The sequence below is a fragment of the Trachurus japonicus genome, chromosome 11 (genome assembly GCF_045865225.1).
Source record: "Trachurus japonicus isolate A0001 chromosome 11, Traja_1.0".
In the NCBI taxonomy this organism is placed as follows: domain Eukaryota; kingdom Metazoa; phylum Chordata; class Actinopteri; order Carangiformes; family Carangidae; genus Trachurus; species Trachurus japonicus.
In genome coordinates, this window is record NC_140917.1 from 5,502,670 (window position 1) to 5,530,338 (window position 27,669).

General features: G+C 40.7%; 1 protein-coding gene across 1 annotated transcript in view; it reads left to right on the forward strand.

The window, feature by feature from the left end:
- Positions 1-27,669, forward strand: part of myo1g (myosin IG) — a 53,883-nt gene that overhangs the window by 18,166 nt on the left and 8,048 nt on the right. Inside the window, exons 10-18 of the mRNA XM_085790788.1 lie at positions 1,530-1,644; positions 2,500-2,670; positions 4,603-4,673; positions 7,752-7,826; positions 9,365-9,497; positions 11,543-11,709; positions 12,898-13,105; positions 15,556-15,779; positions 17,694-17,838. Of these exons, the coding sequence (XP_085646914.1) occupies positions 1,530-1,644; positions 2,500-2,670; positions 4,603-4,673; positions 7,752-7,826; positions 9,365-9,497; positions 11,543-11,709; positions 12,898-13,105; positions 15,556-15,779; positions 17,694-17,838 (1,309 nt within the window). The remainder of the gene's footprint in view (positions 1-1,529; positions 1,645-2,499; positions 2,671-4,602; positions 4,674-7,751; positions 7,827-9,364; positions 9,498-11,542; positions 11,710-12,897; positions 13,106-15,555; positions 15,780-17,693; positions 17,839-27,669) is intronic.

The following is a 27,669-nucleotide window of genomic DNA, read 5'->3' on the forward strand; positions in this document are numbered from 1 at the left end:
GATCATACAACCCCACTTTAAGAAAATGATACTATCCCTTTAAAGTGAGATGACAATGCACGCTTGAACAAACTGAGAGTAGGGAGGGATCTGATGTTGGCAGGTAAATTATTCCAATCAGCAGGAGCTTTGAACTTGAAGGCTCTTTTGCCGATGGCCTTTTTAACCTTTTTAACCAAGTATGTCTAACTTGGTGGGTTGATGTAAAACGAAAGATACTGTTTCAAATATGGGGGATAATTTAGGGTTAAAACTTTTATATATGAATTCAAGCCAGTGCATATGTCTTCTCAAATCAGGGGAAGGGAGATTGAGGTTTTGATACAGTGCACAGTGGTGTGTATGGAAAGCACAGCCAAGAACAAATCTACAAATTCGGTTGTAAGCAGTGTTTAGCGGGGCTAGAACAGATTTAGGAGCACTGAGATAGACAACATCACAGTAGTCAAGTAAAGGAAATAGCAGTTGAGTAGCAAGTTTCTTCCTAACATTTAACGTAAAACAGTGCCGAGAGCGGTAAAGAGTGCCGAGACCAACGTTTACTTTGTGCAATATATGATCAATGTGAGATTTGAATGAAAGATTAGAGTCAAGCCATATACACCTAAATATTTAAAACTGTCAACTGTATGCAGATTTGTACCATCATTACAGGAAATAGCACAAGAGCCTGACATAGATTTTAGTTTGTCGGGTACCAAATATCAAGTCACGGACTTTACTTTCACTTTCGTCAGTTTACTACGTGGAGCCAGAGGAGCTAGATTTGGTCCTAAATGACTCATTTAAAGCAGAAGTAAGCAATATTTTTGTGTTAATATAAGTCTTAAATAGTTATATCTTCCGACAGCAATCACTTACATAGAGTGTTTGGTCTGAAACACGGGTCTGTCAGTCACTCTGCTCTGCTCTGAGCCGAGGAGAAAACTTTTCTCGTATCCTACAGTTTTTATCCAATGAGGAGAGAGAACGGCATGCAGGGCTGTGTGTGCAGCCAAGGGAGGCCGTGAATGTGGCGACGTAGGGACAAGGACTGTTATGGTGCGTTCAAGGCAACTCGTAACTCGTGTTTTTCCGACCTGTGAAGTGGTACCAGTTCGATCTGGTACGAGTTCACGGGTCTGAAGTTACGAGTGGCCGTTATAGTGACTTTCACAGGTAAAACAGGTCGGAAAAACACAAGTGGGTTGCCTGGAACGCTACAAAGTCGTAAGTTGTGACTTGAAGCTGTAATTTACAGTTTCAAAAGCCTGCCTGGAACGCAGCATTAGCCAAAACGACCGGATCGCTTACTTCTGCTTTAATGTCCAACCATCAGAATATAGAGACAGTTCCAGTAAACATGACTGAATCACTGTTACCAACTGGAGCTTTAACAATGATGATGATGTCGTGGCGTTGACGTTGACTTTTACAATGTCGATTTTGTTGACGCTGATGATGACGATGTTGTTGACTTTGATGTCATTGACGATGTTGTTGTGTTGTAGTTGTGTTGTGTTGTTGACGTGTGTCCTGCTGCTCCACAGTTTTGAACAGTTCTGCATCAACTACTGCAACGAGAAGCTGCAGCAGCTTTTCATCGAGCTGATCCTCCGACAGGAACAAGGAGAATATCAGAGGGAGGGGATCACATGGCAGCACGTGAGACACACACACACACACACACAGAGACACAAATTAAATTAGTAAATCATGTTAAGTTGAACTCAGCATGTTAAAACATCTGCGTTGAACAACTTGGTACATTTATGCTTCAGGTTTCCTCATGTAACTCCTCTATAATCATGTAAAAAACTATATTATTCCTCTTGATCATGTTAACACATTTACATTGTACTACATTTCTATAATCATGTTAATATATTCAGGATGAATGATTTTATGTTATTCTTTGTATAAATGCTGTAATGATGTAATTGTTGTAATAATTGTTGGGTTTAATGTGGAGCCCAGGAAGAATAGTCTTCATCTCTATGCACTGCAAAAACTCAAAATCTTTCCAAGAATATTAGTCGTATTTCTTGTCAAAATGTCTCATTTCTAGTCAAAACTAATCTCTTTCCACTTAAAAAAAGACTCATCACCTAAAAATTAACTTGTTGTTAGATCATTTTCACTTGTTTCAAACTAATTTTCATTTGAAATAAGTAGAAAAATCTGCCAGTGAAAGCAAGTTTTTTGATCCTGTAATAAGAAAGAAAAACTTGCTCCACTATCAGATTTTTCTACTTATTTCAAGTGAAAATCAGCTTGAAAGAAGTAAAAAGTTTCTAAAAACAAGCTACTTTTAATGTGATGAGTCTTATTTTAAGTATAATGAGATTTGTTTTGACTAGAAATAAGACAAATATTCTTGGTAAGATTTTGAGTTTTTGCAGTTTGGAGACTGATGGGGGTCCAAAGGAAACAATAAAACAAACACACAGAGACACACAGAGACAGTGTGATGGGTCTGACTGGTCACCATGACGACTGTGTCCTCCAATCCCATCCCAGATCGACTACTTCAACAACCAGATCATCGTGGACCTGGTGGAGCAGCAGCACAAGGGGATCCTGTCCATCCTGGACGAGGCCTGTCTCACCGTGGGCAACGTCACCGACACCGTGTGTCTGGACAGCATGGACACCAAGCTGGCGCAGCACCCCCACTACACCTCCCGCAAGGTATAGACCCCCGCCCCCCCCGCCTACACCTCCCGCAAGGTAGACCCCCCCCTCCCCCCACTACACCTCCCGCAAGGTATAGACCCCCCCCCCCCCCCCCCCTTTTTTTCAACTTCATTAGATACTAATCATGTGAAAAGAAAGCAATCGGTTACATGAATGTCACCACTCCTCCCCATTCAAAAGATTTTTTACTAGGGATGGGCAATGAATAGTCCTTCAATAAAAAAACATATTTTATGAGACAATCATCTTGTATGAAAAAATGTAAATGTTCCCTTTAAACCGGCGCAGAATAAGAAACATGGAAAGACTCCACTAGAAAATTCTGTGTAAAACTCTCGTCAAATAAAAAACAAATGAAACTGAGGTGCAGCTCAAACTCTGCAAGGTGCGGATTCTGACTGGAAGCGGCCGGAAAATATTGATGTAGCCTAATAGTTTACACCGGGAGAGGAGACTTCCTCGTTTAGATGAGCGCTCATTACGTAACGGGGGCTTCATTGAACGGTACCGCTGTGATCAGAAGCAGTAACGGTGAGTCTCACTGTCCGCGATTTCATTTTTAAATGACAGGCAGCTGTTCAGTCTTCATCCTGTCCACATGACGTCTCAGTGACACTCAGCTGGACAGCTCATTAACCCTCGGACGATCCCCTGGACAAAGTTTAGACATCAGTTACTCCCAAAATATTTGTGATACATAATAAGGCTGGGTCTGGACTAAACATGAAACTCACTTTTGACATATGTTTCAACATGTTTAACCCCTTCCTGGCCAGTTGTTTTTGCTGCAAAAACACATGATTTCTATAGGGCTCTATGGGCTTTAGGACTGGTGACAGTATTTTCTCATTTACAGAGTGATAAAAAGAGATATCCAAAATCCCCTTGGTGAAAACTTCTGACTCTAATATGTCAACAAAATAAAACAAGAATTTTGAAAGTAGCTTTATCCGTTGTTAAGATTTCGGTTCTGGAAATTAGCGCATATTTCATTAGATATTGCCTCATTTACATATTTAAACATAAAATTCGACAAAACTTGTAATACAAAAAATATTTGTCTTAATGTGAGTTATAAACTTGGGAAGTTTCATGGTGATATCTGTTAGTTAAAATTTTTACTTTATTTTTACATTAAACCATTGGACATTTTTGTCCGGCGAAGGGTCATGGGTGTTGTTAAAATTATTTACGGGTCCAATAATTGGACTTTCACTCTGAAACTGGGGACATTCAGAGTTTACCCAAAGATACACCTCCTCGCCAAAAACCAGGCCCCAGTGACCTTTCATTTGACCTGGACCTAAAAGCCAGACTGGATGTGTTGCAGATATCTGTAACTGGAATTAGGAATAGTCATAATTTAATTGTAGATGTTTATTATCAAGTTCGAGGCTGAATTATGATTAGGGATATCTGAAACTGGAGATATTACAGATATCCTGAATTAGAGTTTTGACAATAAGTGAAATGACGTTGCAGATTAAGGACAAAGACTGGTCATAATAACGTTTGAGGTATCTTTAACTCTCATTCTGCCTGGATATCTCTCTATGTCGTTTCCACTAGTCACAGTTATGTTACAGATCTCAAACTCAGCTTTTAAATGTTAAATCCTCTTGTCATAGTGTTTATTGATTGCAGATTATTCACTGCTGTAGTTGTAGTTGTGGTCAGTAGAGGGCAGCAGAGTTCCTCCACTCGTCACTGTTACAGTTTCATGCAGTTTTCAGTATCATGGTGACCACACTGACAGGTTCATTAATACAGCTTTAGAGGGATGAACTGTACGGTTTTCACCAGGTGATGCTCTTCTGCAGCTCATCACCAGGTTTTACTGTCTGGACTGATATTTAGAGAAAAGAGCCAAAGTGAGTGTTGACCTTTGACCTTTGACCTCTACCCCCCCCCCCCTCTCCCCCTCAGCTCAGCCCCACAGACAAAACCATGGAGTTTCAGAAACACTTCAGGATCCGTCACTACGCAGGAGACGTCACGTGAGTCTCACACACACACACACACACACACACACACACACACACACACACACACACACACACACACACACACACACACACACCATATAATCCCATTACCAGGTGTGTGTGTGTGTTACAGTAATAACTGTTAATTTACTTTATTAGTTTATTTGAATGGGACAACGTCACATTAATGGACAAAATGGACATGTAAATGTACCAGATTATAGTCCATTAGAGTCCCATAAACATAAAAACAGTTCAATAACAGTAGCTACACATTACACATAATAATGTAGGCAACACAAAGAGACAAAAAGGCGACTATATGACAATGAAGAACATATTGACAAACACATTCTACAGGTAGAGGGACCATAAGAGTTTAGTTCTGGGAGATAAAGTAAAATTAATAAAAGATAAAGTGCTGGTTGAAGTGCAGCAGTGCTGGTTGAAGTGCAGCGGTGCATAGCTACCAGGTTGTGCACTGCAAAAACTCAAAATCTTTCCAAGAATATTTGTCTTATTTCTTGTCAAAATGTCTCATTTCTAGTCAAAACTTAAAATAAGACTCATCACCTAAAAATGAACTTGTTTTTAGATAATTTTCATTTGTTTCAAACTAATTTTCACTTGAAATAAGTAGAAAAATCTGCCAGTGAAAGCAAGTTTTTTGTGCTTGTAATAAGGAAGAAAAACTTGCTCCACTATCAGATTTTTCTACTTATTTCAAGTGAAAATTTTTTTGAAAGAAGTAAAAAGTGTCTAAAAACAAGCTACTTTTTCATGTGATAAGTCTTCTTATCGTATAATGAGATTTGTTTTGACTAGAAATTACATTTTTGACTGGAAATAAGACAAATATTCTTGGTGAGATTTTGAGTTTTTGCAGTGTGTTGCACGACGTCCTAAAGTCACATCAGTTTAATCAGGTTAATAATCGTCTCCACTCACTAATAATAATGTTAATAACTGTGTGTTGGTGATGTGAGTGAATCAACGTGAGCAGAACTCACACACACAGAGACACACACACACACACACACACACACACACACACTGAGACACACACACACACACACACACACACACACACAGAGACACACACAGACACACACACACACCTGTGACCCAGATGTGTGACCTACATGTGATGACATCACAGGGTTTATAAAGGACGACGTCGCTTTAAACAGCAACATGTTCAAACTGTGGAGTCAGTGCGTGTGTGTGTGTGTGTGTGTGTGTGTGTGTGTGTGTGTGTGTGTCTCAGTGTGTGTGTCCCTGTCAGTGTGTGTCCTCTCTCCGTCTCGGGGCCACGTCGGCTCCAGCTGAGCTGTCGGACCCTGTTCATCTCCTTCTGGTGGCATCACCCCCCCACACACACACACACTAATACACACTGGTCCATCCTTTACTCAGGCTAAATATACTCTCTCTCTCTCTCTCTCTCTCTCTCTCTCTCTCTCTCCATCACAGCTCTGACCTACTTCACTGCCCCCCCCCCCCCCAGCAGCTCTAACATTCATCGTTTCTGTCTCAACACAACTTTATTTCCCAGAATCCTCCTCCTCCTCCTCAGCCTATTTGTGTGTCTGTCCTTGTGTTGAGTCTTGTTGTTGTTGTTTCCTCCTCCAGACTCAGGTCAGGTGCTGCTGTCACATCTGTCACCCCCCCCCCCCTCATCACCCCCCTCCTCCTCCTCCTCCTCCTCCAGATGTGACGAGGACACAGGTCACATGTGTGTGTGTGTGTGTGTGTGTGTGTGTGCGCAGCAGTAGTGGTGTAACTTAACGGCGCTACTTGTTTCAGTAACTAGTGATCAATAAAGTTCCTGTTTCCCCCGTTACAGCGTTGTTATGACGATATTAACATGCTCCGTTACTTCATTTCATTTCGATTTATTTCATTCATGGTATGTAGCTACATTCTCACATGGTTGCACATATTTACATAGTGTACACATTTTCACCATGAATGAAAAGGAGCAGGATGAAGAAAACTTATAGTAGCTACCTGCCGCTCTCTGTTGTTACAATTATATTGGCTTACTTCAACACCAATATTATTCTCTGTAATGAATTCTCTGCAACAGAACATTTGTTTTAAGCTTAACCTTGCAAATGTATGTTTAAAATCAAGCTTCAGTCTGTTGTCCCCTTCCCTCCAATTTAAACAAGCTTTGTAAATGTTCTGGTAATGATCTGTTCTTTGCTTTAAACATTAATTTTAGGGTCTGTAATTCTATTATAGCGGCCATTTTCAACAAACCCGCAGAAATAAGAAAATCTATTTGAGGGATCTCTATTACCTGCCTTGTGGATAACACTTACTGCTCTTTTTTGTAGCAGAAACAGAAATGTTTCTTACTTGACTCCAGACATCCCATAATAACATAATAAACCAGTTTCAGTGTAGGACGGTAGTCTAGAAACAGGTTGTTGTTGTTTCACTTCATCAACTGGTCAGGAACCGACTCACTCAGTAATAGTATCCCTCCACACAGACAGACAGACTCTATGGCGTATAGGGATACACACTGCAAAAACTCAAATATCTTACCAAGAATATTTGTCTTATTTCTAGTCAAAATGTCATTTCTAGTCAAAACAAATCTCATTATACCTAAAATAAGACTCATCACATTAAAAAGTAGCTTGTTTTTAAGACATTTTTTACTTTTTTCAAACATATTTTCACTTGAAATAAGTAGAAAAATCTGACAGTGGAGCAAGTTTTTATTTTCTACAAGCACAAAAAACTTATTTCAATTGAAGATTTGTTTGAAACAAGTGAAAATTATCTAAAAACAAGTTAATTTTTAGGTGATGAGTCTTATTTTAAGTGGAAAGAGATTAGTTTAAATAGAAATGAGACATTTTGACAAGAAATAAGACAAATATTCTTGGAAAGATTTGGAGTTTTTGCCGTGCATGCCTGTCTGTGTGGAGGGATACTGAGTGAGTTGGTTAGTTCCTGTTAAACGGAGCTTTAATTATAATTTGACACATTTGAGCATTTTATAAAAAAGAAACGCACTAGTTACTGTCCTTGTAATTAATGAATTTTATCATGTAACCCCCCCCCCCCCCACAGATATTCTGTTGAAGGCTTCCTGGACAAAAACAAGGACCTGCTCTTCCAGGACTTCAAACGTCTCATGTACAACAGGTGAGAGACTCCATGGACACAAATACTCTGAATAAAACTAAAACACATCATGTTCAGAGCAGAAAATACTCAGTTACCAGGAAACGTTCAGACTAGGTAAGTGAAATACTGTAGAACTGAGGGAGATTGTTTCACTTCAGGAGGAAAAGTCCAAAGTCCAAACATGGAGCTTTTCAAAATAAAGTCCAGACTCAGAACTCATGGATGTGTTATATTAATAGATCCATGAGGTCACTGCGCAACATGGAGCTACTTCCTTTATTAGTAAAACCTTTATTTGCTTGGTCTTGTTTCATTTCTCTGAAGGGGTCGGGGTAAACCCCTTCCACGTTCAAAAAGCTGCAGTTCTCCGCAGCCGACTTTACAGCTTAAAAAAACATATTTACAGCCTGGTACATTTTATTGTTTTGGTCTCTACCGATAGTTTCACTGCAAAAACTCAAAATCTTACCAAGAATATTTGTCTTATTTCTAGTCAAAACAAATCTCATTCTACTTAAAATAAGACTCATCACATAAAAGGTAGCTTGTTTTTAGACACTTTTTACTTCTTTCAAGCAGATTTTCACTTGAAATAAGTAGAAAAATCTGATAGTGGAGCAAGTTTTTCTTTCTTATTACAAGCACAGAAAACTTGCTTTCACTGGCAGATTTTTCTACTTATTTCAATTGAAAAATTAGTTTGAAACAAGTGAAAATGATCTAAAAACAAGTTAATTTTTAGGTGATGAGTCTTAAAGTGGAAAGAGATTAGTTTGGACTAGAAATGAGACAAATATTCTTGGAAAGATTTTGAGTTTTTGCAGTGTTCCACCTCCGTGAACACTGTGTGTGTGTGTGTGTGGGGGGGTTAGAGTTTTGAGTGACAGCTTCGCGGACAGTTTACCGGCCGTTGATTGGTTGCTTCAAGTTCAGTGGGCGGGTTCTCAGCCGGCTAACCGCCGCATCTCTCCAAATATGGAAAGTAGACTCCACCTAAAATCCAAGATGGCGCCGTTCAAATGCCAAACAGACTCTGTGGTTTACACTGCAAAAACTCAAAATCTTTCCAAGAATATTTGTCTTATTTCTTGTCAAAATGTCTCATTTCTAGTCAAAACTGAACTTTTTCCACTTAAAATAAGACTATTCACCTAGAAATTAACTTGTTTTTAGATAATTTTCACTTGTTTCAAACACATTTTCACTTGAAATAAGTAGAAAAATCTGCCAGTGAAAGCTAGTTTTTTGTGCTTGTAATAAGAAAGAAAAACTTGCTCCACTATCAGATTTTTCTACTTATTTCAAGTGAAAATCTGCTTGAAAGAAGTAAAAAGTGTCTAAAAACAAGCTACTTTTTATGTGATGAGTCTTATTTTAAGTAGAATGAGATTTGTTTTGACTAGAAATAAGACAAATATTCTTGGTAAGATTTTGAGTTTTTGCAGTGTAGACCTGGGCTCCGTCAGAACCGGTTCTGTCTGAGTCCACAGACCCAGACCAGAATCTTCTTCTTCTTCTTCTTCTTTCTCCTGATGAACGTGTGTTTGGGTCCACAGCGCCGACCCGGTTCTGAAGCAGATGTGGCCCGACGGCCAGCTGAGCATCACCGAGGTCACCAAGCGGCCGCTGACCGCCGCCACGCTCTTCAAGAACTCCATCGTGGCTCTGGTCGACAAACTGGCCTGTAAGGTCGGTGCTGGTTCTGGTTCTGGTTCTGGTTCTGACCCGCTTCCTCTTCCCCCTCCTCTCAGTCTGGTCCTGGTTCTGGTTCTGGTTCCTGGTCCTGGTCCTGGTCCTGGTTCCTGGTTCTGGTTCCTGGTTCCTGGTCCTGGTTCCTGGTCCTGGTCCTGGTTCCTGGTTCCTGGTCCTGGTCCTGGTCCTGGTCCTGGTTCCTGGTCCTGGTCCTGGTCCTGGTTCCTGGTCCTGGTTCCTGGTCCTGGTCCTGGTCCTGGTTCCTGGTCCTGGTCCTGTCCTGGTCCTGGTTCCTGGTCCTGGTCCTGGTCCTGGTTCCTGGTCCTGGTCCTGGTCCTGGTTCCTGGTCCTGGTCCTGGTCCTGGTCCTGGTCCTGGTCCTGGTCCTGGTCCTGGTCCTGGTCCTGGTCCTGGTCCTGGTTCCTGGTTCCTGGTCCTGATCCTGGTCCTGGTTCTGGTTCCTGGTCCTGGTCCTGGTTCTGGTTCCTGGTTCTGGTTCCTGGTCCTGGTCCTGGTCCTGGTTCTGGTTCCTGGTTCTGGTTCCTGGTTCTGGTTCCTGGTTCTGGTTCCTGGTCCCTGGTCCTGGTCCTGGTCACTGAATTTAATATAAATTCAAACTGATTCAGTCTTGTTTTCCCTGAAGGCTGAGAGGCTGCGTGTGTGTGTGTGTGTGTGTGTGTGTGTGTGTGTTTACTGTGTGTGTGTGTGTGTGTGTGAGTGTGTGTGCGTGTGTGTGTGTGTGTGTGTGTGCGTGTGTGTGTGTGTGTCCTCTGCTCTGACATTTGCTGTTGTTATTCTGGGATGTCCTGCTGTCAGGACAACAGGTCACGTTGCTGCAGCAGCAGCTGCTCAGGTGTTCAGCACCTGAGTCCAGACTCTCTCACACACACACACACACTGACGGTCGTCATAGCGACAGCCGCTTCATCAGAATCAGAACAACTTTATTGATCCTCGAGGGGAAAATCACGATAGAAATGAAAATATACAGGAGGAGGAAATACAGTAGCTACCTCCATCTGCAGCCGCAACATGTAAAACACAAAGACACAAACTGACACACAACTAGACAACAGACGACACAGAAACACAGTCTACACATTTTACACATTTAAAAACACAACGCATTAGAGAACAGTTACACTATCCTGTATGATCAGAGAAAAGAAAAGCTGAGTCGTCTACATGATACAAAATACATAAAACATTTAAAATGAGTTCCTGAAGATCAGAATGATTCATTACATTTAACACATTAAAAGGTTCTAGGAACTACAGTAACTGAGCTACGAGTGTCGTTCTGGTTCTCCGCTAGCTGTTGCTGATGAATACTCTGGAGTAGTTTTTTATTCCTCAAAGTGCATCTGGAGACCCGGGAGGCCAGTTCCTATAGTCCAACAAAAACTTTAATCAATAGCGCCGACACGAAAACGTTCATGAAACTACACAAAACCATTTAATATTCCTCCACACTGCTCGTCCACTGTGATCCAAGTGTCCTGAAGGGAGATAGTCCAGAGTTTACTGGAAACTACCTCATTCAGGCAAGTCTGGTCCCTTTTTAAATTCAATCCAGGACTGTTTAGGCTGTAAAAATGTCCTAAATGAGGTAGTTTCCAGTAAACTCTGGACTATCTCCCTTCAGGACACTTGGATTGCAGTGGACGAGCAGTGTGGAGGAATATTAAATGGTTTTTGTGTAGTTTTATGGACGTCTTTGTGTCGAGCCCTTTTACCCTCATATAAAGTTTTGGTTGGATCATGAACCGGCCTCCCGGGTCTCCAGATGCACTTTGAGGAATAAAAAAACTACTCCAGAGTATTCATCAGCATGAGGGGGAGTCACTGATGACTGAATCTCATTTGGTGAACTATTCCTTTAAGTTATGAGAGATATTTAAAAAGTGTATTCTGCTTCTCAGGGTTTCAGGCCTGTTCCAGTCTGTAATGTCTGTCCCTGTGTGTGTGTGTGTGTCCCTGTGTGTGTGTGTGTGTGTGTGTGTGTGTGTGTGTGTGTGTGTGTGTGTGTGTGTGTGTGTGTAGGAGCCGTACTACGTGCGCTGCATCAAACCCAACGAGATGAAGTCTCCGGTTCTGTTTGACGACGCGCGCTGTCAGCACCAGGTGGCGTACCTGGGCCTGCTGGAGAACGTCATGGTCCGCAGGGCCGGCTTCGCCTACCGCCAGGTCTACCCCCGCGTCCTGCAGAGGTGTGTGTGTTCATGTGTGTGTGTGTGTGTGTGTGTGTGTGTGTGTGTGTGTGTGTGTGTGTGTGTGTGTGTGTGTGTGTGTGTCCCCCAGGTCAGTAGCTGTGTTTCCATTTCAGGTTTTCACTAAATCAAAGTGATATTTCTGAACTTTAGAAAAAGTCCAGTTGCTATTTGCAGCTGTTTCCATTGAAAGGTGTTTTTGCAAAAAAAAAAAGTCTAAAGTCTAGTCTAGTGACATCCCATAATTCTCTTCAATTCTCGTATTATATTTAAGCAATATATCACGTCGGGCCGAACAACACCCCTTAGCCGTGGTATAATGAGCACGGACTGGAGTGATATAGCCTATTGCTTTTATAAAACGGTTACCAATAAAGGTAATATGAAAGAGGAATACGCAATCAATTTCATGTAGTTTTATTTAACCAGAAATACATATTATCCAATAAAATAGCCTCACTGTGAAAAAATAGTCCCACCTCTCCAGACGTTAAGTTAGCTCTGCATCTCATCTTTTCCTCTGTCACTGCTCAGTCCCCTCTACCATTGTTAACCCTCTGGAGGTGAAAGTTCACCTTAAACATGTCAATTCAACTACTTTAGTCCGTTTTTTAACATCGTAAAAACATAAACTGTCTTTTGCTACGGACTGCAACAGTCCGTTGTCATGGATACATGACAGCAAACTTCCATTCATACCAGTCAGAGCGATTGACGCGGAGTGATAGCCTACACTGTGATAAGGCTTTAGAATAGTATACCGTGGTATATGCTCAATATACCACGGTTACAGCCAATCAGATCGCCGGATTTCACCTTTCCGTTTTATAAATATTATGTATATTATTATATTATATATATTATTATATTATATTATATTATATACTGTATATTATGTGTGAGAGTGTTGTGTATGAGGATTTCACAGATGAACTGTGGGAACAACAGTTCAGGTTGCCCTGGGATACGTTCAGATGTGTGATGTTCTCCAACCTGAATCTGTTTCCATCAGACTTTTATTTCGATACGTCTAAAACAAAAACCACCGCATGAGAGTTAAAATGTTTTAGAGGTTTATAGTTAAAATGTTTTAGAGGTTTATAGTTAAAATGTTTTAGAGGTTTATCTTCTAGCTGCTATTTCAGGGGAGATGTAAACGCGGCCACTGAGCAGCTTCTTCCTCTGCAGGTATAAGATGACATGTGAGTACACCTGGCCCAACCACCTGATGGCGTCGGACCGCGAGGCCGTGGAGGCCATCGTCAACCAGCACGGTTTCCAGGACGACGTGGCGTACGGCCACACCAAGCTGTTCGTGCGGACGCCGCGGTCGCTGTTCACGCTGGAGCAGGAGCGGGCGGCGCTCATCCCCATCCTGGTGCTGTTCCTGCAGAAGGTCGGTGTGATGTCACCGCTCATTAACGTCATGTGATCACAGCTCATCATCCTCAGGCTCAGAGTCGCCGTGGAGACGCGCTGCGTCTCATGAAGACCAAACTCCGCCGCCGGCTCCAATCTTAATGTCCTGGAACGATAATTGAGAAAATGAAGTAGAGAGAGAGAGAGAGAGAGTTCAGTTAAAGTGAAGCTGCTCTCACTGATCTCACTTTATACATCTATCTACATCTAAATCTACATAAATATCTATATCTACATGTAGCCTATATTTATCTAAATCTATATCTATATCTATATCTATATCTATATCTATATCAATATCTACATCTAAATCTACATCTATATCTACATGTAGCCTATATTTATCTAATCTATATCTATATCTTTATTTATCTATATCTACATCAATATCTACATCTAAATCTACATCTATATCTATATCTGTATCTGTATCTACATGTAGCCCATATTTATCTAAATCTAAATCTATATCTATATCTTTATCAATATCTACATCCATATCTACATGTAGCCTATATTTATCTAAATCTATATCTATATCTATATTTATCTATATCTACATAAATATCTACATCTATATCTTTATTTATCTATATCTATATCTATATTTATGGATATCTATATCTATATGTATCTATATCAATATCTATATCTATATTTATCTATATCAATATCTACATCTATATCTACATCTAAATCTATATCTTTATTTATCTACGTATATCTATATCTATATTTATATTTATCGATATCTATATTTATGTATAGCTATATCTGCATCTATCTATATCTATATTTATCTATTTATATCTATATATCAATATCAATATCTATATTTATCTATCTGTATATCTATATTTATCTATATATCTAAATCTATCTATACATATATATATAGATATATTTATCTATATTTTATATTTATCTATATCTATCTGATCTGACCCACTTTGACTCTGAACTGGAGCTGGAGCTCAGGCTGTCCTCATCTCCTCGTGTCCTCCTAACTCCTCCCCTCCGTCTGTAACTCCTCCCCTCTGTCTTTAACTCCTCCCCCTCTGTCTCTAACTCCTCCCCCTCTGTCTCTGACTCCTCCCCCTCTGTCTCTAACTCCTCCCCTCTGTCTCTAACTCCTCCCCTCTGTCTCTAACTCCTCCCCCTCTGTCTTTAACCCCTCCCCCTCTGTCTCTAAGGCCCAATCCCATTTCACCCCTTGGCCCTACCACTTACCCCTACCCCTCCGTTTTGCGCGTTCACGTGTAGGGGTAGGGGTGTCCCAATTCCGTAAGGACAGAGGGGTAGGGGGAAGTGGTAGGGCTACATACCCCTCCAAACGGAGATTTTTCAGAGGCACACTCCAAACGGAGGGGTATGAAAAGTTTCCCAGAATGCATCTTGCGGCAGCGGGCAGCGGTGGCTGTAAAACGAAAAGTTGTTTTATTTCTTGCTGTAGCGCTGTTATTACGTCACTTTCTTAAGTTTTAATATTTTTTCTTGCGAGAAAGTAACTGTTTAGGTCCCAAATGTGCGGTTAGTTTATCCAAATGACGGCGGGTTAGAAGTTTGCTCCGACGATTTTTCGGAGAAGTGAAGCTCCAGGAGGAGCGGCTCCTCACAGAGGCAGCAGCCGGTCTGCAGCGCTGCTCCGCCGGCCAAATTACGTCCTCGTCCCGGTCCCGCCGGGAGAGAAGGCGGTCGTTAATTAACTTATCCGCAGGTTTTTAGAGGTTTACCACCAGCATGTTACATTCTTTTTAGCATTTAAATGTTGGTCTCATTGATGAAATCTGACAATTGTGGTTGTGGCAGTAGCATTAGTTTATTTGAATGAAAAGTGAAGCTTCATGTGTGTATCAGACAGAGGAGCAGGCAGCGCTGCCTCTGGGCTCTGTATGTACAGAAATCACCACATTTACATCAGTAAATAAATGTTTTACAATGAACCGATCAGTCTGCATTAAGTTTTATCTTATTTTATTAAGTTATATGGTACACGCTATTTGATTTCTGGCAAAAGCTCGCCGCATCAGCTTACGTAAAAGCCAGTGACACTACGTGATGACGTATGTGACTGTTGAAGGGGTGTCCCAATTCGGAGGGGTTGACTTTCTACCCCTACCCCTTGTAGCTCCGTTTCAAGGGGCGAGGGGCAAGGGGTAGGGGAAGGGGTAGGGGTAAAAAAGAGAAATGGGATTGGGCCTAACCCCTCCCCTCTGTCTCTAACTCCTCCCCCTCCGTCTCTAACCCCTCCCCCTCCGTCTCTAACTCCTCCCCTCTGTCTCTAACTCCTCCCCCTCCGTCTCTAACTCCTCCCCTCTGTCTCTAACCCCTCCCCCTCTCCCTCTCTAACCCCTCCCCCTCCACCTCTCTAACTCCTCCCCCTCCCCCTCCACCTCTCTAACCCCTCCCCCTGTGTGTGACCTCTAGGTGTGGCGGGGGGCGTTGGCGAGGATGCGCTGTCGGAGGATGCGGGCCATCTACAGCATCATGGGCTGCTACAAGCGCTTCAAGGTCAAGTCTCACTTCTGGGAGGTGGAGCGTCGCTTCGCCAGCGTGAGGACGATGGGCGACTACGGGAAGAGCGTGGAGTGGCCGACGCCCCCGGCCGCGCTCGCTCAGTTTCACAACAACACGGTGATGCTGCACCGCAGGTCAGAGCTCAGCACTCACTGAACACACACTGAACACACACTGAACAGACACTGAACAGATACACATCAATTATCCTTAGGCTAACTTAAACATGGGCGAAGCAAACCAAATACAGGTGTCCAGAAAAAGTGACCTAACGTAAACATATAGTGTTCAGTCTAACGAACCTTGTTTCATATTATAACAGTCATTTACCTTCAGGCAAGTAAAGGACACACTTGGAGATGAAAGACAATTCTAAAGATAAAAGTAAAGAATTTAAAGTGGATAATATAGGCTACTAAACACAAAAGTAACCCTCAGGGTAAATTACTTACAAATTAGGAGGTAGAAAATACACTACATAACAACAGCAACAATCTGGTTGATTTACAATTGATAAATAAAATTTTGTGATTTCGTGTCGACCAATCTGGCGCATTGATCGGATCAGTCAGCCGTTGTCTTCGTCAGGTCATGTGTGTCGTACGTTGACTGAAGACTTTCAGGTCGGATCCAAAGCTGAATGTGTTTTATGCAGTGAAACTCAACCTGTATCTGTCAATGTTGATGCACGTCGTCATGCACTCACTCACAACCCAAAGCGACGTCGTAGCGGCGTGCATTCGGTTTGATTGATGCGCTTGTTTTTTTTCATGCACGTTGTCCGCGGTGCAAAGCTCCAGGACCTGCTCCTCTCTCCGGCGTTCTGTGTCTCTACTGTTTCAGCTCTACGGAGCTCTGACCCGTCTGAAAGGAGAAGGAAGTCGCCTCCGAGATGTAGAACGTGTAATATAGAAGAGAAACAGAACCCGTGAAGGGTTTTAGACTAAATATAATAGAAACAAGGCTGAAAATCACAGCTCATGTCTGTTCTGATGATACAAGTCAGTGTGTAAAACTCAGACATGTGTTAACCTGGGGAATATCTGAAAGTACAGCTGTCAGGATTATTTTTAATACGGCTTTATTACTATATTTCATGCACACATTGTCAGTGTATGGGTCATTCATGTGTAGTCATGGAAACTTGTTGGTCTGAAATATGTCTGAGTCCTGACATACGTTACAACACGAAGGATGAGAAGCTGAACTTGAGAGAGACGAGTAGTTTGTCACTGTTTCTAGTCTTTCAACTAAACTAAACCAGAGACGGTTTATAAACCAAGACCTTCCATGACGATTCAGCTTCCTGTATGATGTCACGTGGCTTTCTGCATGGCCACGCCCCTTTAGAGAGACCAGAGGCAGCTTGGAGTGTATTGACTCCAATGGGACAATTTACCGATTATGGTCGAGTCTTTCTCCCCACAGTCACTGAAGTAAAATTTGGACTCATTTTTCACAAGCCACATCTCTTCTGAACAGTTTGACATGAAAATGGCAATTTTCAGACGGACACATCAGGAGAAAATCCACTTTGTTCCAGACCTGTCTCTGTCTCTACGACACACTCTCGCCAGATTTAGCACAGATCTCCTAGGCAACGTCAAACAAATGGCCGCGAACTCCCGTGAAAATGATTTAAATTATTTTTGTCATGCTAAATATTAATGTTAGTAGTGTAAATATTTAATGTTATCATAAGAAAATATAAATATCTCACTTTCATCTACCTACAAATTGTATAAATCCACACACACGTTCACAGACGAGGTGGGGTGACGGTTGGCCACGCCCACTTAGAGAGACAGGAAGTGTCACCATTTCTATCGCTGGAGCAGCCTCTCATGGAGTATCTTACTGTATATTGAATATCTTTGACTAAACTAAGCTAAACTAAACTAAACCAAACCAAACCAAACCAAACCAAACCAAACCAAACCAAACCAAACCAAACCAAACCAAACCAAACCAAACTAAACTAACTGCTGTTGTGACTCAGTGACAGAATAAACCTTCCTCTTCCTCTTCTTCTTCTTGGGTGGTGTCAGGTGGTGGGCGCGGCAGATCGTGAAGAACATCCCTCCCTCCGACATGTTGGAGGTTCGGGCCAAAGTGGCGTCTCTGACGGCGCTGAGCGGGGAGAGGAAGGACTGGGGGGTGAGCCGCGCCTGGGAGAGGGACTACCTGTCTAATGTGAGTCACAACGACAACAACACAACAACAACAACAACAACAACAACAACAACAACAACAACAACAACAACAACAACACAACAACCACAATGAAACAATATCAATAACATTTATTTACGTTTCCTTGATCTCTCTCAAGTTCAAGTTCAAGTTCACTTTTATTTGTATAGCACAGTTAAAAAGACCTGTGACAGTCGTCCAAAGTGCTTCACAGAGCAGAGACAGAAACAAAGACAAATGCATGTGCAAGAAACAAAATTACATGCATACTATCACACATTCTCACACACAGATGTATGTACATATACATATACGGACATATGCGCATACATACACATACGCAAATGCAAATGTGCACAGCTACAGTAGTCATAGACAACATTGCACATAGATATTTAAACAAGAAACTCGCCAGGATCAGAAGTCCTTATGGATCCGAAGGCCAAGGAGAAAAGGTGCGTTTTTAAAGCACACTTAAACCTCTCCATGGATCCCGCATGTCTAACATGTAATGGGAGGCTGTTCCATAGTCTGGGAGCAGCCACAGAGAAGGCACGATCACCCTTGGTTTTTAATTTTGACCTCGGTGCATCCAGCAACAACTCACTGGATGACCGTAGATTTCTGGCTGGATTTCGGATTTGTATAAGGTCTGCTAGATATAGAGGAGCCAGACCAGTTAAAATCTTAAAAACAATTAATAACACTTTAAAATCAATCCTAAAGCGGATAGGAAGCCAGTGGAGGGAGGCCAGAACAGGGGTGATGTGTTGATGTTTTTTAGTGCCGGTCAAAAGGCGAGCAGCAGCGTTTTGCACCAGCTGCAGGCGACGGAGTGAGCTCTGGTCTAGACCAACATATAATGAATTACAAAAATCGAGCCTACATGTTACAAAGGCATGGATAACTCTTTCCAAGTCATTAAAAGATAAATAAGGCTTGACTTTTGATAAAATACGAATTTGGTAAAAAGACCCTTTTACCACTGAGTTGATTTGTTTCTTAAAATCAAGTTTACTATCGAAAGTAACCCCAAGGCTCTCTTATATTTTCATTCAGCTTTTAAAGGGATAGTTCAACATTTTGGCAAATTGGCCCATTGCCATAATCCCTATAGTCATAGCAGTAGGTTTGTTACCTTTAATTGTCGGTGCAAGCTATTTTTAGAACGGCGGAGCAGAGCCGCGAGCTGCTCAGAGCTACGCTACGGAGGCTAAAGGAATTTCTTGGTTTCCCTCATCAAACTCATCAAATACACAATCCAACAACTCCACAACGCTCTGGTGGACAAGTTGTGACCTGCACATTCACCACGCTATGAGATAATAACACAACGTTACCACACAGAGTTGTTTTAGAGGGAAATACATGCAAAACCACTGATGCGAGTTGCCTTCAGGGACAGTTTTTCATCAAGCAGTCTCTGCATTTACCTCGAAAACGGCTCAGTTTCGTAACGTTCCATTATTATCTCATAGTGTGGTGAATGTGCAGGTCACAACTTGTCCACGAAAGCATTTTGGAGTTTTGGGATTTTGTATTTGATGAGTTTGATGAGGGAAACCAATCCCATTAGCCTCCGTAGCGTAGCTCTGAGCAGCTCACGGCTCTGCTCCGCCGTTCTAAAAATAGCTTGCACCGACAATTAAAGGTAACGAACCTACTGCTATGACTATAGGGATTATGGCAATGGGCCAATTTGCCAAAATGTTGAACTATCCCTTTAACGTTTCATTTCTCATTAGTTTCATTTTCATCAGTGAATCTCATGTAAAGATATAAAAACAACCTCAGTGTAGCTCGACACATCCTGTGTTATAACAGTGTAATAACAGAATAACTGTATAATAACAGCATTATTACAGTGTTGGATGTTTATGACATTTCTTCACACTGTTTGTCAGATTGTTTATGTTGTGTACATATATCATAGCGTATATAACAACAGTATAGTAATAGTGTAATAACGTTGTTTTAAAGCCTCTACAACAACAACTTTCATCTTGTGTTGACTGGATACAAGTCGTCGTGTTTTAAAGTATATATACTGTATATATATTTTTTTTTTATTGCCTTTAATTGAATGAATGAATGAATGAATGAATTTATTTATTTTATTTCGGTATATATCAAGCTTATATAAGCAGAAAGGGTGTAAATAAAAAAATAAAAATTATTCTCACTAATACAAAAGGATCAGATCACAGACATTTGAAATTAATCCGTACACTTAAATTTCTAATAACAACAAAATAAAGAATAGTGCACAGTGCATAACCCAAAATAGTACAAAATCATTAAACTTAATTTTCCATACTGTTTAAAGCCGACTAGAGTACAGCATAATTTTATATTTTCAGGACAATTATTCCAGATGTTAACCGCTCTAACAGAAAGACAGGGATTTTATTTATTTATTTATTTATTTTTTACAGTAGTTCGAGTCTTTGGTTTCTCAAATAATAGTGTTCTTCTCAGGTTATAACTGGAATCCTTCATTTTAAACTGATTCTGGATATCTGGATAAGATGCTTAAAATAATATATTATTCTAATCTGATTAGCGTGGCGGGAAAACAAGGTGCAAGAAGCAGTTTTAGGCAAATCACTTTGTAAAAGTATTTAAACTCCTTCAGAGCAGGACAGGAAGCTGAGGTCTGAGGTCTCCTGCTGCAAGACGCTGCTCGCCGTCTGTGTAGCCACAAAAACAAAATCCTCTTTGTCCCGACTGCTCCACACTCCCCGAGGTTATTAATTATCATCCTAAATGCATATTTTTACGGGACGGTGTCGGTCTGAGTGCCGTGGAGCGACCGCCGGCTCCTGGTTTCACCGTTTAGAAACAGCTGATCTTCACACGATGACCTCATCGGCTGTTGTACTGTAGGTCACAGAGACGTCAACAGGAACCAGAGACTTAAAAGTTCTTAGTAGGAGCTTTAACAGGCTAGTAACACTGTAGTAATAGTGTAGTTACAGTATATTAACACTAGAAAATTTCCTCTCGGGAAATTTTGAATGGGCCGCGGGGCTACTGCCGATTTTGCCATCTCTGTCAACATGGGAATCAAACCCACGATCTTAAGCGCAAGACAGAGCTGATCAGACAGACACATGATCATCTTTCTATAAGCACTGATATGGAGGAGCTGTAACCACATTAGGTTAACTGTGTGTGTGTGTGTGTGTGTGTGTGTGTGTGTGTGTGTGTTTGTTTGTGTGTGTGTGTGTGTGTGTGTGTGTGTGTGTGTGTGTGTGTGTGTGTGTGTGTGTGTGTGTGTGTGTGTGTGTGTGTGTGTGTGTGTGTGTGTGTGTGTGTGTGTGTGTGTGTGTGTGTGTGTGTGTGTGTGTGTGTGTGTGTGTGCGTGTGTGTGTGTGACTGTAATCACATGAAGCTGGCTCTAGAGTCTGTGTGTGTGTGTGTGACTGACTTGACACATAGTTAGTTAGTAGCTGCATCCTGTGTCAGTCTGATTTAGCTGTGTCTGTGTTTATAAACATTTAAACGAGCGCCAGGTGGATTGTTTATGAAGTTAACGAGCCCTGGCCTGAGGATCAAAGAGGTTACCACGGCGATAGGGGCCCCCGCAGGCTGAGGCAGACAGAAACGTGGAGAAAAACAGCCATTTTCTGCCTCTAAACCGGTCTCACAATTAGGCTTAGCATGACAAAACGGTAACTCCTATCAGAACAAAACACAGATCAACGTTGCTCTAAGGACTTACTGAAAATTTCGGTACGATTTGGTGTTTCTACAGTAAATATTTTGGCGACGCTGGCAGTTTTAAAACATCAGGCCGTTCTGCTCCTCTCAGAAAATATTTGTATTGGACTCAATGAGGAGCAGAGACAGACGTGGCCGCACTCAGAGGCTGATTCTGTCAATTCTGTAAGTCTCTCTGATATTTTGAGCACATGACATGAGAGATAACAAGTTTGTCTTACAAATTCTGAAAAAATTATGTGTGTAGAGTGAAAATTGTGGCCGTGCTGACAGTTTATCCAGAAAAAATACAGAATGTTTCTTCACTCTCTCCCACTCTAACCGATGATGTCACGCACTCTGACACGAACATTCCATGCAATACACACCCATTATAAACTCATAATTTCTCCAAAAATGATCATGGTCATTGATCAGGGATTGATCAAAAACTATATGACCTATCAAAACGTGGAGTAATACGACAATACACAAGACTTGTGTCTACTGTTTAAAGTTTAAATGGAGTCTCTAGGTGAAAGTATGCCTGAGCAGTAGACTTTTGTTAAACTCCGATGATTGGTCTTTTTTTTCCGCCCGTCCCATTGACTTACATGCAAAAATTTTGCGCAGTATTTCGCGACTTACGTCGCGAATAATTCGTACACTGTTGAGAAAAGTAATAGCACACCGATCCCGATCAGGACGCACGTTTTGATATATAATATGTCCTGCAACTCTTCGAGTTGCAGGACTAGTAGCGAATCGAAAGTTGGCCGGAAGTGGAAAAATAACTAGAAAAAGCATTTCCAAGAATGGAAATGGTGTGACTGCTGATAGCAACTGAACGCTGTTGCAGAATTAGCAAATAGTGCAAGCAGTGATCACCATACAAATGTTTGACCAAGGTTGGAATTGAACCCACAACCTCATGGTCATTAGACTTCCACTCTGCCTCTAGGCCACGGTGCACACACAGTTGCAGAGACTGTTGTCTGTTAATGATCTGCACACTGTCAACATCAAGAAAGCTTGAGAGTCAAGCTTGAATGACTTAGAATGAAAATTTCTGTGAATTTCAGGCTGAGAGCAGCAGTTTCAACATGAAGCAAGTTATCAGAAGTCAACAGAGGACAACTGGGAAAATAATTCACTATAATTGTTGTTGAGGCAAGAATTGAACCAGCAACCTTCAGGTCTCCAGACCAGCAAGCTAACCACTAGGCTACAGACAGAGACAGTATGTGAGGGGTAAAGAAAACCTTTGATAAGAGGATCACTGGCTTCTGCTTAAAAAAAAAAGTAAGGAATCGAACCCATGACCTCATGATCAATAAACCTTTACTCTGCCACTTCGCCACAGAGAGCACAGACATAAGCATGTTTCAGACAGAGTTGTGGAGAATTCTCAGCATTGGGCTGAATGAGAGCAGAGAGCTCCCTGGCTGCATTTAAAAAATATTTAAAATTATTATCTAAGTCTCTTTGCATTTTCTCCAGTTTTGTAGCCAGAAGACAAGTGTGGCTACAAAACTGGAGAAAATAATTTGTCTAGAGTTTAATTTGCAGAAAAAGTTAAATATTTTAAAAAGTATAAATAGTTAAAAAGAGAAAAGTAACGCCGATAAAGTTCAAAAAAAGCTGCACGTTTTGATATATGAATTGTTGAAATAGCACAACACCTAACACACTAACCATATGGCCACAGAGAACCTGAGTTACAATGAGCTTTATACTATGAGGAATCAAAGACTGTCCAATGACAGCTGAATAATTGGAATCAAAAGTCAAGCAATGATGTGAAATGACTGAGGCAGGAATCGAACCTATGACCTTATGATCATAAATCCTTCACTCTGCCACTCGGCTACAGAGAGCACACTGCTTTCAAGACTGTTGTCATTCATCGTAATGTGATGATGTGCTGCAAACTGGTATGAGTAATCAAGGAGATAACAAACACCTGTAACCAATTGAAGGCGGGGGAGGAGAGCAGAATTCAACATAACATAACAAGAGTTCTTCCCTTGGATTCGAACCAGTGACCTTAGGGTTGGCAGGCAGTTACCCTAACCCCTACACTACAGTGGAGTTGTGAAGAAGAGAGGTTGAGACTTTGATGAATGTGAGATTTTTTGTGAAAAAGTTAAATATTTGAAAAAGTATAAATAGTTAAAAAGAGAAAAGTAATGCCGATAAAGTTCAAAAAAAGCTGCACGTTTTGATATATGAATTGTTGAAATAGCACAAAGTATGAAGGACTAGAAGAAGACCGTAAAAAGGCGGAAGAAAATGGCCAAACAGAAGAACAATAGTGTGACTGCTTCAGCAGTCACACTAACTAGAAAAAACATTTCCAAGAATGGAAATGGTGTGAATGCTGTAAGCAATGCTGAATGAGCTGAAGAAATTGTTGAAAGAAAGAAAGAAAGATTGAAACAAGAGAGAAAAAAGAAAAGGACAGAAAGAAAGAAAGAAAGAAAGAATCAAACAAACAAAGAAGTAAAAAGACAGAAATGGAGTGAAAGAAAGAAAGAAAGAAAGAAAGAAAGAAAGAAAGAAAGAAAGAAAAAAGAAAGAAAGAAAGAAAGAAATGGAGTAAAAACAAAGGAAGAGAAAAGGAGTAGAAAGAAAGAAAGAAACAATCAAACAAACAAAGAGGTAAAAAGACAGAAATGGAGTGAAAGAAAGAAAGAAAGAAATGGAGTAAAAACAAAGGAAGAGAAAAGGAATAGAAAGAAAGAAAGAAACAATCAAACAAACAAAGAAGTAAAAAGACAGAAATGGAGTGAAAGAAAGAAAGAAAGAAAGAAAGAAAGAAGAAAAAGAGAGAGGGGGATGATAGATAGAAAGAGGTAGATGGATGGATGGATGGATGGATGGATAGAGAGGGAAGGATAGAAAAAGTGAGTGAAAGAAAGAAAGAAAGAAAGAAAGAAAGAAAGAAAGAAAGAAAGAAAGAAAGAAAGAAAGAAAGAAAGAAAGAAAGAAAAAAAGGAGACAGAGGGGTTAAAAAATAGGGAGGGGAATAGATAGATAGATAGATAGATAGATAGATAGATAGATAGATAGATAGATAGATAGATAGATAGATAGATAGATAGATAGATAGATAGATAGATAGATAGATAGATAGATAGATAGATAGATAGGACACATGTTAAAAGCTGCATCCTATGTCCCAGGCTCCACCTGTAATTGTACTACTATTAATAGAGTTGGAAAGACTAAACGTCTGAACTTAAATTCATGAGAAAAATATAAATTGTTGGAGATGTTTACATCAAAAGTATAAAATAATTGAGAGCCTGATGAATTTGAGCTGAAAACCTGTGTGTGTGTGTGTGTGTGTGTGTGTGTCTGGGTGTGTGAGTCTGGTGGTCTCTCTGTCTGTGTGTACATGTGCAGAAAGTAAAACTGTTAAGCGCCACAAAACTCCTCTCTCCCTAATGATCTGATTGATTACACCTGTGTGGCAGCCTGCCCTCAGAAGTTACCATGGCGACTACCATGCTTACATTTTACTGTGTGGAACAGTGTTGTGTTTGTGTGTTTGTCTGTTTGTGTATGTGTGCATGTGTGACTGTGTGTGAGCGTCTGTGTGTGTCTGTCTGTGTGAGTGTGATGCCTGTGTTTGTGCGTGGACATCCTCTGTCAGTCTGGTTTATCATGTGTGTGTGTGGGGCTGTGTTTAAAAACATCTTAACGAGCGGCCAGGCTGCACCTGCACTTGTTCTATTAATAGACATGATAACGAGCTGGCCACTACAGCTGGACCAACTGCACACAGAGCAGAGCAGAGCAGAGAGATTTGAGCTCAGTGCAGCTTCCAAAAACAGCCCAGTAAAAGAGAACCGTAACTCTTATCAGAATGTGGTCTGACTACTGGGGCAAGGAGACCTTCCTGAGCGAGCCAATGTGCATTAAATGTTTGTAGGGCAAAAACTTTTCTTGCCGTCGCAAGGTAGAAAAGGGGGGCATTTCTGTTTTTCTAAAAAAATCTGCTCCTACTTTTATATTGAAGTGGATGAGCCACTGGAGCAGGTCTAGCTGCATAATTAGGCTCACTGAGACAATTCTGTAAGTCTGTCTGCTGTTTTGAACACATCAGATGAGACACGACAAGTGTGGCTACAAACCGGTGAGGAAATCATGTGTCTAGAGTTTAATTTGTGGCCGTGCTGGCAATTTATCCAGAAAAAATCCTGAATGTTTTTTCGATCCCTCTCACTCTAATGATGATGTCACTCACTCTAAGCCCTGCTCGTTAAGCGCAATACACAACCATTATAAAGTTGGATTTTGTGAAAAATTTTAATGATTTTAAAACAGCCAACAATCTAAAACTGTTGAAGATATCAATAAGATGAGTCATACGGGAATAGATTAAAAGTTTGTCTACAATTTAAAAGACAAATGGAGTCTGTGGGAGAAATTATGCTGACGTTTTAGAGGTTCAAAGAAGTAAGAAGATTTTAAAAGTTTGAAGACGTTTTCAATGCATTCCTATGGGAAAAAATTTGCAGAAAAAGTTAAATATTTTAAAAAGTATAAATAGTATAAAAGAGAAAAGTCATAGCACCCTTGTCCTGAAAAAGCCACACGTTTTGATATATGAATGGTTGAAATAGCACAAAGTATGAAGGAGTAGAAGATGTCTGAAAAAGGGTGAAAGTAGTAAGAATAATAATAAGTATAAAGAAAATGGCCGAACTGAATAACAATAGTGTGAATGCTTCCAGCATTCACACTAATAAGAAGAAAAAATCCACACAATAACAGTAGTGCCCGGGCTTCGCCCGGGCACTGGTCCCTGCAGCTATTTCATAGCTGTTGGGACCAGTGCCCGGTGCGATTGCCCGCGGCCCTAATTATAGCCTACTAACTTTGTAGTAGCAGTATAGTTACAGTTCACTAACAGGACTTCAGTGCTTCATAAACTAAAAGTTCTTTGTAGGAGCTTTAACAGGCTAGTGACACTGTAGTAATAGTATAGTTACAGCATATTAACATTATACTAACATAATATTAGCACTGTAGTAATAGAATAGTTACAGTATATTAACATTATACTAACATAATATTAGCACTGTAGTAATAGAATAGTTACAGTATATTAACATTATACTAACATAATATTAGCACTGTAGTAATAGTATAGTTACAGTTTATTAACATTATACTAACATTAAAGCAGAAGTAAGTGATATATTTGTGTTAATATAAGTCTTAAATAGTTATATCTTCCGACAGCAATCACTTACATAGAGTGTTTGGACCGAAACACGGGTCTGTCAGTCCCTCTGCTCTGCTCTGAGCCGAGGAGAAAACTTTTCTCGTATCCTACAGTTTTTATCCAATGAGGAGAGAGAACGGTATGCAGGGCTGTGTGTGCAGCCAAGGGACGCCGTGAATGTGGTGACGTAGGGACGAGGACTGTTATGGTGCGTTCAAGGCAGCCCGTAACTCGTGTTTTTCCGACCTGTGAAGTCGTACCAGTTCGATCTGGTACGAGTTCACGGGTCAGAAGTTACGAGTGGCCATTATAGTGACTTTCACAGGTAAAACAGGTCGGAAAAACACGAGTGGGTTGCCTGAAACGCTACAAAGTCGTAAGTTGTGACTTGAAGCTGTAATTTACGGTTTCAAAAGCCTACCTGGAACGCAGCATTAGCGAAAACGACTGGATCGCTTACATCTGCTTTAAGGAATGCTACAGTGCTTCATATAAACTAAAGGTTCTTAGTAGGAGCTTTAACAGGCTAGTAACACTGTAGTAATAGTATAGTTACATTATATTAACATTATACTAACATTATATTAAATATAGTAGCAGTATAGTTACAGTATATTAACAGGAGTTCAGTGCTTCATATAAACTAAAAGTTCTTTGTAGGAGCTTTAACAGGCAAGTGACACTGTAGTAATAGTATAGTTACAGTATGTTAACATTATACTAACATAATATTAACACTGTAGTAATAGTATAGTAATATATACTAACATTATATTAATTGTATAGTAGCAGTATAGTTACAGTACACTAACAGGACTTCAGTGCTTCATATAAACTAAAAGTTCATCAGCGTTGTGTGTGTGTGTGTGTGTGTGAACGTATGTGCAGCACGT